Source organism: Anarhichas minor, unplaced genomic scaffold, assembly GCF_050575085.1.
Source record: "Anarhichas minor isolate MPS153535 unplaced genomic scaffold, ASM5057508v1 ptg000027l, whole genome shotgun sequence".
NCBI classification, from domain to species: Eukaryota; Metazoa; Chordata; class Actinopteri; order Perciformes; family Anarhichadidae; genus Anarhichas; species Anarhichas minor.
In genome coordinates, this window is record NW_027466473.1 from 7,915,538 (window position 1) to 7,931,013 (window position 15,476).

Sequence of the window (15,476 nt, forward strand, 5' to 3'; positions counted from 1 at the left end):
CTGCTGACACACAGTCAACGAAACATCCTTGATAAAACGCCAGTCATCTGACCTGCCTGAGACTTTGAACAGATTCGACTGCACTCCTACAGAAACATACAGTATATGATCCATGTCATCAACACACAGACAGATAATAGTTGACCTTACCTATCAATCCGCCTTAGTTGCCCACGCCTTCGTCTTTTCCAGTCCTTGTCACCAGGCCTGAGGATGGAGTCCCTGGACCCGTAACCAGTGGGGAGCCCGTCCACCTCACACTCCGAAGGAGGGGACACTAGATAGAAGCAGAGGCACATATTCCCAAGTGCTATTTTAGCATTCACAGAATTTACGTCAATGATTTTGAATAAGAGAAGAACAGCTTTACGTTCACTTTCTCACAAAAGGTGTCAGTAGTGAGGATAATCCTCAGAGACGGGTAACAACAAGGGGAAGCTGTCAGGCGTGGCAGTGCTCAGGTTCTGGTAACAAAGCCACCTGTTGTTGTCTTTTCTTGATGGTTACACATTATCTGTATCTTCTAATCATATGCACACTGTGCGCCTTTCGATTGTGATGAGAGACGGTTCAGCTTTGTTATATTCCAGCCACAGCTTTGTGAAATCAGGGTGGAGAAAACAATTATAGAAGAAGATGTATTTCCTTTCGGTGATGCAGATCAGCAGTAGCAGAAGAAATACAAAGTGCAGGTACCTCCAAATGCATCAGATGTGAACTTCAGAGATTGGTGATGTTGGTCATCGCCGGCTCAAGCCAAGACGCATTCTCATTTAAAACTGAAACTGGAGCCAAGGCTCTGCACTCCGATGCATCTTTGCCATGTTAAAGCGATGGAGTCGAGAAACTAACAGATGTGTCCGACACTCCCCTTTGTCCCCAAATTTCGCCGGAAATGATTTAAGATTTTTTATCATTTGGACCAGTAAACCTGCCATTTCCAATTTAATCTGCAACACTGGACTGCAAGCCAGAACAATAAAACCAGCTCCCATCTTCTTAAGTTCGGTGGCTGCAGCGCTTTAGTCAGCAGATCTGATGAAATTAAAGCAATAAACTGTGACAGCAAAATATACACTTCTCTCCACAGTTTTACAGCTGCTGGGAATACACAAAGAGACTCTTCACTTACCAAATTGAACACAACACAGCCACAAGTTAGCAGAGTAACTCATATCTATATTGGTAAGATTAATTTAAATGGTTGGATTTTAGGGTTTACATTGAGACTAATACAGCATATACGTGTGATTGATGTGAGTAACAATATACTAGTAGTTTTTACCAACACCAAATATATAATTGAAGCATTTTTTGGCCCAACAACACAGTTAAAAACAGCAGTTATCTGCTGCACACCTACCGCAGAATGCAACACAGAGAGCCAGACAGGTTACACACCACTAGACAAAAGGAAATTGTAATACGGCTTGCATTAAGTGCCAACTGTGCTGCTGCTGTAACCGAGACATAGCCGTATAGTGATCCCATTTTATTACCACTTAAGGTCCCTCCTGGTCCGTAAAAATGTATGGCACCGACCGACCCGCCGGAGATTCCCACCCATGTGTGCTTACCTCAAAATGAAGGATCATAAGAATCCAGAGTAACAGTCGCCCCATGCATGGTGTTTCATGAGTTCAGGCAGCCGCATACAGCGAGGCGTGTGTGTGGGTGTGGGTGTGAGCATGAGTGTGTGTGGGTGTGGGTGTGGGTGGGGAGGGATGCTGCTGCTGAGCACGAAAGAGAGGAAAAAGATACTCGATCAAACTGACTTTATATAGAGTGTGAGAGAGTGAGTTAAAGAGAGAGGAGGGGGGGGGGGGAGGGCAGCACAGATGATGATGGAGTTTTGGATCTATTCAGTTTCTTCAGACTTCAGTTAGATCAGTTTTTTTATACAATACGTAAAGATATCATTATATAAAGACATGAACACATAATGCAGCTTCATTTGTACGTGGAGTTCTTCATATTCCAGAGTTTTACTCCAGTGAGTTAAACTGAATGTCCAATGCAGTCGTGGCTGTAGTCCTATCAATACCTCTGTGGGATCAATGTTTGAGATTCATTGAGATCTGACTGCCGACTCTGCAGGGGGAAGCCAAGCGCAGCCACCCTTCATGCTCTCAATGTCCCATCTTCAACACAAGCTGCTTGACAGAACTGCTGCTGCTCTCTTTCTTTCTGTGTGTGTGTGAGGTTTCTCAGGCAGATATTCCTATGTTCCTCCAGATCTGTAAGGTTGTTATTGTAGAATGCCTAACAATACCAGGCAAAAAGGACTGCTGATAGCCTTTCAGCTAACTCAGGTACATTTACATTTGTTCGAATTATGAACATTGTCCCTTTTCAAACAAACAATAACTCCTGGTTACTATTAAATGTAATAGTCAGCCTAGTCATACATTAGTATAGTTTGAATAACTGCAGGGATTTTTAAACTGCAGGGATTTTTCTTCCCGTAGTTTAAAAAAAGACTTCTTCAAGTTTCAGCATAATATAACAAAATAAAGATGCTTCTTCGAGGCTGTTCTTTTGCACAGCAGCGCTTTGAGCGAAATGCGACTATCAGCATGCTAGCATGCTCACAATAACAATGCTAACATGCTGATGCAAAGGATGCATACTGCAAACCATGTTCCCCATCTTAGCATGCTAACATTTGCTAATGGCTAATAATAAAAAGTGCTTGTTGCAAATGCTCTTCATACCTTTGCCACTGCATCACTGTATTAAACAGCTGACCACAAAATATTGGGAATATATGTTCTCCAATGACAAGTAAAAACTATCTTCATGTAAGCTATACGACATATATAATGTTGCTTTACTGTATATATATTTGCAGTATTTGCTGTTATTTGACTGTACCTTCACTGAACTGGCCTACATAAACTACTATCACCTTCATAAGAAGGCTCGTACAAGAGAAAATGTAGGATAAATGTTGTCTCTTGTCTTTTGAAAGAGAGACAAATGGGACGACACAGACGGAAAACTAAGATCACAAAGCCAAGTTGGCAAATTCCCAAGAATCCAGTGTTGCTCAGTCAGGGCCGGCCGTATGGAGCTAAAATGTATTACTCAGTTAAAATAAGCATTTTAAAGGAAAACACAAATGGGAATTTGATGCCGAGTAGCTCGCCACATCGGTTTAATCGAACATAAAAAAAGAACTTGTTTGATTTTAAATGGCAAATTTTGTGGATGAGGCTTTTGTGCGTAGCCTCCTGACTGAATCGATGTTGTTGCTCCTGACCACAAAGGAAGTGAGGAGTCATATCGAGAGCTGCTGGGATGATGGTGATCAATCAATAATCAGTCGAACAATCCCAGACATCTCCTTTTAATAAAATTCATCCCAATCAGGAGCGGAATGTAACTTTCTGCCAGCAACTTCAGCAGAGCTTCCAGACTGTAAAGGGCAAAGTGTGCCAGGACAATATATCAGGCTAAGAGGGGTGGACAGAGTTATTGTTCAGACGGGAACTGGGACTTCAAATTGGAGGTATTACAAGTAACAGTACAAGGTCAGTGCAAAATGATTTAACATGGCATCCAGACAGTAACAATCTATATCAACGTGTTATTTATTTAAAAGTTAACATGCAATTCAATTTCAGTTAATATAACATATCAAAAGCTATTGTGACCCGTTGTTCGTGCAGCATCTTTATATTATGGTTATTAATTTTTAAGCATGATTCAGTGAGCAAATTCATCCAAAGGGGATTCCATGAATATTTATTTTTATTAAAGAAATTAAAATGTTCTTCTGTCGACTGGAGATACAGCTGTTCCCATATTTGTTACTCATAACCAAAGCCTTTTAGGAAATGGTGGGGGGGGGGGGGGGGGGGGGGGGGGGGGGGGACAGTTTCAGGGACTGACAGTCAGTTGCACACCATGGCATAATGTTGCTTTATTGATCAGCTGATCAGCACATCTGCAGATCTATCACATCCAGATGAAATGAAATGTTTGACACGCCCTCCCAAGCAACATGAGCTTACTTTACTCTTTACAGGAACAGAAAGGGGTGGGACTTCATGTGACGTAAAATATGGATAAATGCAGTTTTGATATGTTAAAGAATACTGAGGATTTGTTTACACGTTTAAGCAAGGAAGACACTGATATACTGTGCAATCTACACTTTGTTTTTGTGTTTTAAAATAAACAGTATTTGACATGCACACTGATATGTTATTTACTAGTTTAGTATTAAACAGATGATCTCTTATCAGTAATTGGTGATTGAGCTAGCACATTGTAGTATTTCTGTTATGACAAGCAGACACGGGTACATTGCCGTAGTATTAGAGCAATACACTAGACAAGTACACTATGTCATAATGTATTTACATGCATCTGTCAAATGAGTACATTATTCATAATGAGATCAAACTTTACACATCGTTCTCCGTATTTCCCTGCAAATACTTTATACTCGGTTTCTACTTGCCGAGTTGCGGAATTGGATTTATTCCATGCACTCTCCCAATAAACTGTAAAATACATTTAGCTCCTTCAATTCAATCTGTGTGAGAGCTGCCGTCTCTCTGTTCTTACCAAAACTGAACGCAGTCCAACCCCCTTTGAAACAGGTGTCTTATTGCTGAGGCTATACATACATCCTGACACAGTGAGGAAGGAATAAAGGAGGGATTCTTCATGAATGCAGTGATCAATGTTAATCAGAGAGCTCTGTGGAACGCACGGGGAGACAATTCGACAACCGTGGCAGTTTTTGCATTGCTAACACCCGTTCCCAGCCCCCCCCCCCCCCCCCCCCCCCCCTCCCCCCTCCTCCACTCCTCTGATTCTTCATCATCATAGAAAAGTAGTTAACATTTTGATAAAACAAAGATTACTCCGTAGTTTTATTTCAGGGCATGCTGATATCAAAAATGCATATAATTGGACCTCTACATTACCTCCATATTCACCACATAAAAGATCTGCCTTGACATTCAACAAACTCCTGGTCACACATGCAAAGAAAGAGACAATCTGAAAATGCTTACTTCTAGTAGGTCGATGGCTTCAATTCCAGGTGTCCTGTTAATGTAATGTATGATTGAGCTGGCAGTGTAAAGGTAAATGAATTAACATCCAGCCGTTGGAGGGGAATAAAACAGAGACAGCTTTTGGAAAGAGATCTGATGAGGGAGGACCATCTGAGAGGTATAGCTACACTTGAATAACAGACTCAAATTGATTGACCTGCTGATAAATGTGCTCTCAATTACAAGTAAAGGAAGGTGGTAGTAAACAAAAGTCAGGGAGGGAGGGGGCCGACAGAAACGCCTGGGGGAGGAGGACTACACGGCTATTATGAGCACTTTATTTTCAATTAAGCCTTCTTGCATCTACTGTAAGCTCACTTTCTGCCATTTCTGATGATGCAGGGACTTCTTGGACTGGAAATTGATTGGTTAGCAAACGTCTGCAACTTTGCTCATTTAACGGGAGATGCACTTTCGACGTACATAAGACGACAAAACGTCAGAAAATTATATTTTTTTACTCTATAGGGCAGCAGCACAAAAACAACCAGGTTTCTATGTTTGAAAGAAAGTACGATATGTTTTTGTAATTCTATTAGAACTTGTAATTACCTGTTAAATTTTATATTCTTAACCTCTACATTATTAATCCAGAAGCACATGGGACTGCTATTCAGGTTTTAAGCAGAATGCAGGAGCTGTGTGATGTGTGGAGCCACAAAATGTCCAAAGTTTAGTTATATTTTCATATTAACCGTTTTATTGGAGTTTATTGAATATTGCATTTGAAGTCATCGTTAAACAATTGTGTTTTTATTTCATGATGTCCCATTTCAATGACACAAGTGCCCCGCCCCTTCATCTTTCAGACAATCACATGCCCCCAGCCATCCAGCAACAACTAAAAACTGTCCTTTTTTGTCCTTCACAGAGTGTTGTGTCTGGCAGCAAGCTGCTGCCTCTCGACTTTGACGCCGACTCTGTAATAATTCCAGGGAAAAAGCCAACGTAGCTAGTTAGCTGATAACGTGTAGATCGTTACCAAAATAAAAGGAAAACGTCGTCACCGTGTGTGTTTATTCACAGCAGCAGCTAAATCATTGATTCAGAATTAGTCGTTTTAGCTAACAGGTGCTTGTTGATATTTTTGTGGTTGGGGCAGATTTTGGTGTCATCAAGACATTATGGAAATGTTTGGTTAATTCCTAATTTATTCATTACTGTAGTATCTACTTAACTTTGTTTGGGGCTCCATGGTAGTCTGGAATATAGTGGAATAGAGTTCAAAACAAACCTTTGTGACTTAAAATAATGTATGCAAATGATCTGCAAGTATACATCAACAATAATAAGACAATGGCTTATGAATTAACTTTAAAAGATTTTAGGTTTAAACTCAACATTGAGCTACTATTTTCTATCATTGTTATTTGATCATTTCAGGGCCGTTGACTGTCCCGTTAGTTAGTTTTCTTACTGCTCTTTCCAACCTTACGATGTCCATCTGTATGCAGACTTTAATGACATCACTTCCGAGCACATCTCTTCCCAACACCAACCTGAGCGGAGGTCTGATCGGCCTGTACAGCTGATGACACCTGTGAGGGTGTGCAGGGCCTTTAACGCATTAGACTGCAATATCTGAGAATCTCCAGGACTCTGTTACACCTAGACCATCGATCTGCCAAGGCATCCACTTTACACTTTAATCTAATCCCCCCCCCCCCCCGGTCCTGAAAAGCTTTTAAACATTGAGAGGAAGTCGGCTAACTAAGGAGGGTGTGAAGTAAGAAAGAGTGAGAGAAAAATCTTGCGGGCTGAAGGGGGCATGAAGACGAGTGCAGTCATCTGTCCACTGACGCCGTGTGAAGTTGATGAAGCAGAAGTGTCAACAGACGACTTATTTTACACATTCAGCAGCAGATGTAGAGCAACTTTATCATTTGTGTTTCCGGCCACCGGCAAATTCAAATCCTATATTCACTTTTCTTTCAGCCGTTTTTTTTTTTTTTTAATTTAGTATGAAGCGAGTTCATCGGGGCTTTCTTGCTGAATCAGCTGCCCGCTGCATGTGGAGACGCAACCGTTTGAGGCAAGAATGAACCAAAGCTCCACAGACCCGAGGGCAAGAGCAGTCAAGTTATAATTCTTTGTTGGTTAATCACTGTGGCACCTCTCATATCACACACATTCATATGATCCGTCCCAAGATATACATTTTTTTTTTTTTTGATCAGAGCAGCTTTTAAACTTGCTTACGTTTTTGCTGTGGAGACATTCAGAGACGCGGCATCACACATCTTCTTAGGTGCAGATTTCAAATGGGCCACCTTACACAGATAATAATGTGTGCATAATGAGTAACACTGCAGCGGCCAGAAGCACCTACATTTACTTGTGAACCCCAACAAGAAATACTGATGTGAAGGGAATAAACTGAAGCTGCACAACAGGAAGAGAACAATGTGAGGACATGATTACACCGTAACATTTCACATTAACACCTGAGAACAGTTCTTCGCTCCAGACTTGGAGGTTAAACCCTTTACTGAAACCTGAATGAATGACAAATTAAAATAATGTTAGTTTCCTTTTATTGATAAGAGCAAGCAGAGTCTTTTACATCATTGACAATGAATTAAATGGTGTAGGAAACACATTGAAATATTCTCTGGTACGTTATTGCCCATTTTCTTCACATTTACACAAACTTCTCACAGACCGGCAAATGTGTCTGTGGAATTTCTACTTTTCCTCAATTATTGTGAAGCAAACAGCTATTCAACCTCCAGTTGTTTAGTGTTGGTTTATCCGTTTTGAGGATGATTTAAAAAGCACTGTCTTCGTTCCAACACGCCTCATGAAAATATTGTTACAAACTGAGATGCATTCATGTTTCTAAATTGTTTTAAAATTGTTCAATAGAAAAGTTCACTAACGGACTGATCGCACAATGGCTTTCAATCACTACAAAGCCTGAAAATGGTCTCTTGCTTTCTCGTGTTGAGATGCAGTGTTCTGTTCAGTAACAGCTCTTGAAATACATGTAAAAAAACAACACGGAGAACAGTTAGCAATTAAGGGTTAATTAGATTCAAATGCTAAAAAACAAAACTGTGCTTTACTGCGGAATGGAAGAAAGACCGATCCATTTGCACCACGTTTTAAAAAATGAACACCCGAATAAATTACATTACATTATGTGGAATGCATAAATGATGTCTGGGAAAAATTATTGCAAATGTGATGCACAAGCAGCAACAAAAGGTTTCACAAATAGCCTTGCTGGTGAAGAGTTTCCTCGAGGAGAGTTTGCACTTTAAACTAACCCTGAAACGATCTGAGCTTATAGGTCGGCAGACGGATCAAAACAGTTTCACCATGCTCTCTCTGGACTTGCCGACTCCGACCCACTTCACTGAAATGAGAGAGAGAGAGAGAGAGAGAGAGAAAGAAAAAAAAACAGACAAGGTGTGACTGGCAGGTTTGGCAAAGCGATTAACCATCTGGCTGCAGTCCAATCCGTTGATGTAAAGTGCCCGTTTACAAACCTGGCACTTGCAGGAAGTCCTCGATGAACCGAATGTAGCTTTGTGCATTCGGCGGAAGCTCCTCGAAGCTCCGAGCTGACTCGGTGCTGCAGCACCAGCCGGGCAACGTCTCGTAGTCCACCGACACCCGCATCAACACGTCCATGTTTGCTACGACAGAACGAGTGAAAGATGATGTTTTTGTTACCGATTCATCACATGTCTGGCCTAAACAACACACCGGACAGCTGTCCTTTAGTGGTATTTATGGTGCGTCACGGATACATTTTATCATCCGATAGGATGTGATGCTCCTAAGTGAGGGTGTTCCAGTCGGCCACCCATTGTTTTAGCTGCTATTTGTTCTAAACGGTTTGATCGGTGGACTCTATAAAAGGTCGCTCAGAAGAGCCAACCAGATGGCACAAAGACGGGACTGTTGCGCCGTTATTCCGCCTCACTGTTCTGAATAAAGAGGCACGGAGACAGAATGGGGACATTGTTGCTTCGCCGCTAAGCCGGCGTTTACAGCAGTATTGCAGGATCTCTGTATTAAAAAAGGGGCGATGAGAGGGAGAGAGAGAGAGAGTCCCCCTCTTATCGATTAGTCCACTAATCTTTCATTTTGGTCTCAGTCAACTAAGATTTCTTAAGTCGTGTTTTAATGCTTCCTCCTGATGAATGACCCATTTCCAAGAAACTGATGAGCACATTTCTGGTAAACACAAGATTTAAAGTGGAACTGAGAACCTCAAGTTTTATAGTTCTGTAAAGTAAATCATCTTATCTACTCGTCGACAAAATCGTGCAAGTCGACTATGAGTTTCGGAAATACGCTGCATGTGTCATCTGCCAATACTTTCTCATCTCTTCATTTTAATACACAATAAATAGAAGGCTTCAAATAGGTCATGGGATCGGAGCACCTTTACTCCTAAATGTGTATCTCTCTAATTGTTGAATTGAGGATAAGAGCCCCCTCAAACATTCAGCACCATAAAGATGATAAATATACGAGGGCAATCAGTGATGACATGCTGGCCGAGAGCAGCTGCAGTGTCACACAGAGAGAAGTGGTTTCATCATCCTCTGGTTCATTAGCTTAACCATTCACTTTGCTTTGGCGGTGAAAGCAGAGAGTGACTGAAGATAAATGCACCGTCAAATCTGCTGAAAAATAGATTTTCAGAAAAGCCCAAGATGTTGCATTTCCTGCTAGTAAAAGCTGACCCGTGTGAAATAAGGCATTAAGGAGCATAAAAGCTGCGTTTGTTCACCTTTAACCAAAGGCTGAGTAGTCCTTCTGGAAACAATGATCCCTTTGAGAGTACAGGTCCTCTCCCGTGTTTACAGTAATCACGTTTCTGCCGCTAAAATGTTTGTCGATCGATGGATAGTCTTAGACGTGAATATTCTTCACTCAAAAGATCAGGACATCAAGATAAAACGTGACCATTTACACCTTGTATTGTAGTCAACAGTTGATGCATGACAAACACTGGTCACAGCTTCTCAAAAGTGTGAGGATTTGCTGCTTTACCACGTTTTACATCACTGATACCTTGTGAAGTGCGGTTTTCACTATTTTCAGGTCTTTCGATCAATTAATTTTACAAATAATTAACAGAAAACAAATATAATCATCACTTGCATCCCCACTTTTCATCAATCTCTGCCCCCTACTTTAAGGCAATGTTACATGTGAAATCCAACACTATGTTCTCTGTAACGGGCAGACAAAGAGCTGTTCTAGAAATCATTGAGATGGTTATGACCTACCGGGGAAACTTGGTAGAGACTTTCCGTCGACTTTATAGGCCACGCCCACTTCAATCTCTGACAGCGTGTCCAGAATGTCCAGCTTGGTCAGGGCAATTCTGCAAGGAAAAGAAGTCACTCCGTTCAACTCTGATGACGACGGACAGTTCAGAGTGCATCATAAAGCTTAACTGCAGCTCCAGTAATTACATCAGCAGGTGGGCATAATATTCTGAAATGGCGTGACTTAAATGGCGAGACTTACGCAGAGAAGCCATTGACCATGTGGGCGTATCTGACCAAAATCAGGTCCAGCCAACCGCAACGCCTCTTTCTGCCCGTCGTCACGCCGACCTCTCTCCCTCTGGACTGCAACAGTTCTCCAGTCTCCTAAAATACAACAAACAAGGAGCACACTTTAAAAATCCACCAGATTAACCAGCAACTTTAAGGGCTACTGTGTCGATTCTGCTCGTTTTGACGCCTGTATTTGTGTCGGAACCGTTAGCTGCACATTCCCTTTCCCAGTAACGTCCTGCTTCAGCATGTGGAAGCTGCCCAGTACAACCACACTCCTCTACCGTTGACCGCTGAGCGTTAAGTGTCTTTTTAAAAAGCACAGCGCTGGCAGACCTCTTTTCCACAAAAGGTTCTCTCAGCAGTCTCCTAGATTTGAACTAACCCACGTCTGACCACAAGTCTGCCCCTGAAGCCGACCTCCATACCTGAGGTCACTGGGGTCGTTTCGGCTCACGGGGGAATCTGCATTCACCCACTTTTTAAAACTACTGCTGATAAAGTGAGCTTCTATTTAACAGTTACTGAACAAGGAGACACAAGTCGGATGATTTACTCCATCTCTCTGCAGCACCTTTCACCACGACACCGTGCGTTTTTGTTCAGTGATTTTTGTTCTGCTTTCGTCTCTGGATGTTTTGAGAAGTGTTTCACAATCGCTATTTCAGAATTAGGAGAATCCAATCCGTATGAAACTCATAAACCACGTCAACAAATTCAACTTACCCATTTGGAAAGATATCTTATCAAGTTAAAGGTCATATAATACTGTGATAATGACAGCGATAGTGAATGATAATTCACATTTGTTCTCTGAATGTTGGATAAACATCTAAAATACTAAAACGTTGCTGTTGTGAGTGTGTATCTACTTCAACCCGGTGGAGTACGTTGGCTATTTTACAAATAGCCTGAGAAGAAGGCAAGATGAATTTGATCCTTTAATCACAACATCGACGTCTTCTGAGCCCGACGAGTCTAATCGGTAATTAGCCGGAGCTTTTTCATCAACGAGTCTTTTTTCAAATGCGTCTTTACTCACATTATCCTGCTCTGTTGGGAAAGCGCCAACGCCCACCCGGGTGGTGTAGGCTTTGACGACGCCGTACACTCGGCCAACGTACGACGGAGGCACGCCGAGACCAGTGCACACTCCGCCCACGGTGCAGTTAGAAGACGTCACGAAAGGATACGTGCCTGGACAGAGAAACGTCGGTTAACCCGAGGAGGCAAAACATCTGATCCGTCTTCATAATTAACTCCGTGAAAAAAACAAAACAGTGGTGCTCACCAAAGTCGATATCCAGCAGAGCAGCATTGGCTCCTTCCACCAGGATCTTCTTACTGGGCCCAGTGAGAGCTTTGTGCATGAAGTACACCCCGTCAGTCACCAGGGGGCGCAGCCTCTCTGCATAGCCCTGAAAAACAGAGACCAACAAGTTACCAAAATAATGAAAACACTGAATTCTGTTCAGCAATAAATACAAATTACAACTGTCAATCATTCAAACACCACCCTATGGTGAACACCCTTATCATATGAAACCAGTAAATAAACATTAATCTTGATTAATGCATCGTCCTGATTTCTGTTTTTCATCACAGCAGACATTTTAAATTGTCACAGTAGTACAAGCAGGTGTTAGTTAACAACATGAGTGATTTCTCTGTTCTTGTACGCACAATACCAAGACCTTGAAACTGAGGCAGCTAAATTCCGCAACCGTTCATTGTATTATTTACACATGTGCATTTCCCACTGACACGGGAAAAATGTCTCCCGTGAAAAAGGTCTATTGTCACAATAAGGTACTGCGACGTCGTTCCGTCAGTGTTCCTCACCTTCAGCTGCTTCAGTTCACCGTCGACGTCCAGGTCAAGTTTCGGGTACATCGTCAGGAAATGTTCGGCCAACATGCGAAACCTGCGAGGAGGACGGAGTTCAGGAGGCTGCTCACACACACATGTTTGTAAAAGTGTACTTGCATCCCCTTCTGGATGCAAATGCTGCATCACGGACAGGCCATTGTGAATGCTTCCGTTGCATGTGCTGCCACCTGGTGGCAGGAGAAGATACGGACACTACACTTACTACGGCAATGCATTATGACACTCATAAATAGAACTATGGACACCCGAATGTCTATGAGGTTTTTGTTCAAATGTGATTTAAATGCTCTCAAAAATGTGTTCCTGAACACAAACTTGTATCTTGGGAAGATCCTCACATTTAGGGATTCAAATACAACTGCCCTTTAAAAAGAGATGCGTGTCACAGTGCTGCAACACCAAAACCTGAATAGACAAGACTTTAAATGCTGCTCACACAATGAAGTTGGAAATAATATATTTTAGACCACTGATGAGTTGGCAACATATAATGAGAATATGGAAATGAACGAAATTAGAAGAAAAAAACAACAGGAAAACTCACTTGTTCTGAAAAACCTTAAAATCGGAGACAAGGTCACAGACTCGCAGACCATTGCGAGCAGCTTTGGAGGAGTAGGCCGGACCGATTCCCTTTTTAGTGGTTCCCAAACTGAAGAACAAGTAAAAAAGGGAACATGAACAACCACAACAACCCATTTGTTTAATAGAATAGAATCCCTCCAGCTTGAGTATTAAATATAAACCTCACCAGACTAACAGATATACAGTATTTAAACTAATTATAGTAGATTTACTTTTTCCCTTCTTGTTGCTGCCGCTGCTGCTCCTGGATTCCATCAACAGCTTGATGGAAGTTGAACACTAGAGGCGGATAGAGGAGATTGTCAATAAGACGACAGTACTAACTAAGAAATTTGAATGAGGAACCGCTTACTCACCAAGGTGGGCACGATCAGAAATCTTTAATCTCTCCTCCCATCCTTCTAATCCTGCACGCAATACAACAAACCCCACGTTACATGTTGGCTATACGTCACCGATACCAGTCATGACCCCATCCTGCACATTTCATTGCAGGTTTCCAGCCTATTAGGGGACGCATCTGGGTTTTTGAAGCAAATACCAATACTATGTTTAAAAACACCGTAAGTTTGATGACATATTTAGAAACCTTTACCTTTGCCTTTCTGCAGGTTCTTCTGAGCTTCCTCAAACAGACCTGGTAGGTGTATCACCACTCCGTTGCCTGTGACGAACAAAAATAAACTTATACAAACCGCGTGAGAAGCCGTGCACCATTGCTGAAAGACATTTCTTATGTGGCTCTCGTTTCTTCCTGAGGTTTCATTTATATAAAACACAAGCTATCTCTTGTTACCAATGATTTCAACAACAGTTCCTTTAATGGTTCCTCTTCCCATGTGTTCATAGTACTAGAAACAGAACATCTACCAAAAAGAGGAAATGCTTAATCAAGAGAACACCAAGTCTCATGTGCAGTAGGTGTTGATTGTTATATGTACCCATGCACACTCTTTGTTCAGCTCGGTGTCACTTACCGAACTACAAGACACAACAACTGATACGGCTGTCTGCAGTGCTTCTGAAGTATATACTGATTTTATTGCTTTATTAGGATCTTTATCTTTCCGCCAACTTCAAAAATGAAAACACAACGGATCGCCTCATACCAATGAAGGAGACAGCCTTCTTGTTGAGCACTCCGCTGGGCAGCAGGTGGAAGTCGTACTCCACTTTGTCCACGACCACCGTGTGACCCGCATTGTTGCCTCCCTGCAAACAGCACAAACATGGGGGGGGGATCAGCCACTGAAGGAGAGCAAGCACCAGTACCCATCAACCCAGAGGACGGTGAACGTTGCCTGCGTGTTTCATTGAGAACAGGCTCTAGTTGGCTGTGGTACGCTACATGCTAATATTTAAAGCAACACATTCCTGTTGAATGTCACTGGGTTGAAAGCGAACAGCTGGACAACAATGGGCGCTCGATGCCTTACATAACACACAGTGACGGTTATCAATACGTGGAGGTCATGTGCTGGACTCAAAACACATTTAGCTCCCAACACAGCAGATATACATTTATAAAAGAAGCTGAACAGGCACGTAGTTCTCACTAGCATATACTTAGCACTTCTACATCCGGGAGGTCAGACACGGTTGTTGACGTCGGAACCACTTCATTAATATTTAGCGGATGCTAGTGGGGGACGGTTTTCACCAAACAACCCGTGTTACGATTAGCGGACGTTTCAATAACACCGCCATAGTACGACGCGGTCGGTTTGAATGCTACTTGTGAACGGTAAATCGAGCGTGTAGCTTTGTACCTGGCACCTGCATACAATATCCGCATCCATTGCGAGCAAATCCACAACTTTCCCCTTGCCCTCGTCGCCCCACTGCGCTCCGAGCACGACGGTGACTTTGTTCTGAGGCTCCTTCGGGACCCGGAGAGCAGACTGAGAGAGGGTCTCCCGCGGCCGCTTCACGACCGGTTCCCCGTTCAGGGAGACGGTCTCTCGTCCGTTTACGTTATCCATGGCGCTGTCGGATGCCATGCTGCTGTCCTCCTTCTGCACACCGGAATATCGTTTTACCGCGTTTCTCTGCGTCACGGGAAGTGGTCGTCCGTCGCTTCGCCACTAGGTGGCAGTGTTTCTCTTTATATCCTTTGTTCTGAGTATTAAACTACTGTACATCCATTTAGCGCACAGTTATCATTATTCATTCTAACTAACTGTATATATATATAATCAATTAACTGACACACATACATTATATGTAACTCTGTGTCTTTGTTTGTTTAGCTCATGATTATTAAATTAAAGACCTCCGTTGATGAGACGTCACAATTCACGAAGAGTACAGAAATACAATGTGATTCACTCCACTTCCGCGTTCGCTTTTATCGTCGGACGGATTGAACGTGCCCGGAAGTGATATTCGGCTGTTTGCTTTTAAC

The 15,476-nt window shown here is 42.4% G+C and overlaps 1 protein-coding gene across 1 annotated transcript; it reads right to left on the reverse strand.

Moving 5' to 3' along the window:
- Positions 1-7,589: 7,589 nt before the first annotated feature.
- On the reverse strand, positions 7,590-15,149 carry adssl (adenylosuccinate synthase, like). The gene is made up of 13 exons (XM_076101646.1): positions 14,842-15,149; positions 14,182-14,284; positions 13,668-13,736; positions 13,429-13,479; positions 13,285-13,351; positions 13,032-13,139; positions 12,440-12,521; positions 11,889-12,015; positions 11,640-11,794; positions 10,566-10,690; positions 10,322-10,419; positions 8,564-8,713; positions 7,590-8,430 (listed from the first exon to the last, which is right to left on the reverse strand). The coding sequence occupies exons 1-13, from the start codon at positions 15,070-15,072 to the stop codon at positions 8,378-8,380; spliced, it is 1,419 nt and encodes a 472-aa protein (XP_075957761.1). The 5' UTR covers positions 15,073-15,149; the 3' UTR covers positions 7,590-8,377.
- Between the last annotated feature and the right edge of the window lie 327 nt (positions 15,150-15,476).

What these genes read in the sequence shown, in the direction of transcription:
- adssl (XM_076101646.1), bottom strand. Translation starts at nt 15,072, where the DNA reads ATGGCATCCGACAGCGCCATGGATAACGTAAACGGACGAGAGACCGTC. An exon ending in GAAGGCTGTCTCCTTCATTG is followed by an intron (nt 13,737 to 14,181) that starts GTATGAGGCGAT and finishes TGTTCGTCACAG; the next exon opens with GCAACGGAGTGGTGATACAC. An exon ending in GTCTCTACCAAGTTTCCCCG is followed by an intron (nt 8,714 to 10,321) that starts GTAGGTCATAAC and finishes GTTCTGTCGTAG; the next exon opens with CAAACATGGACGTGTTGATG.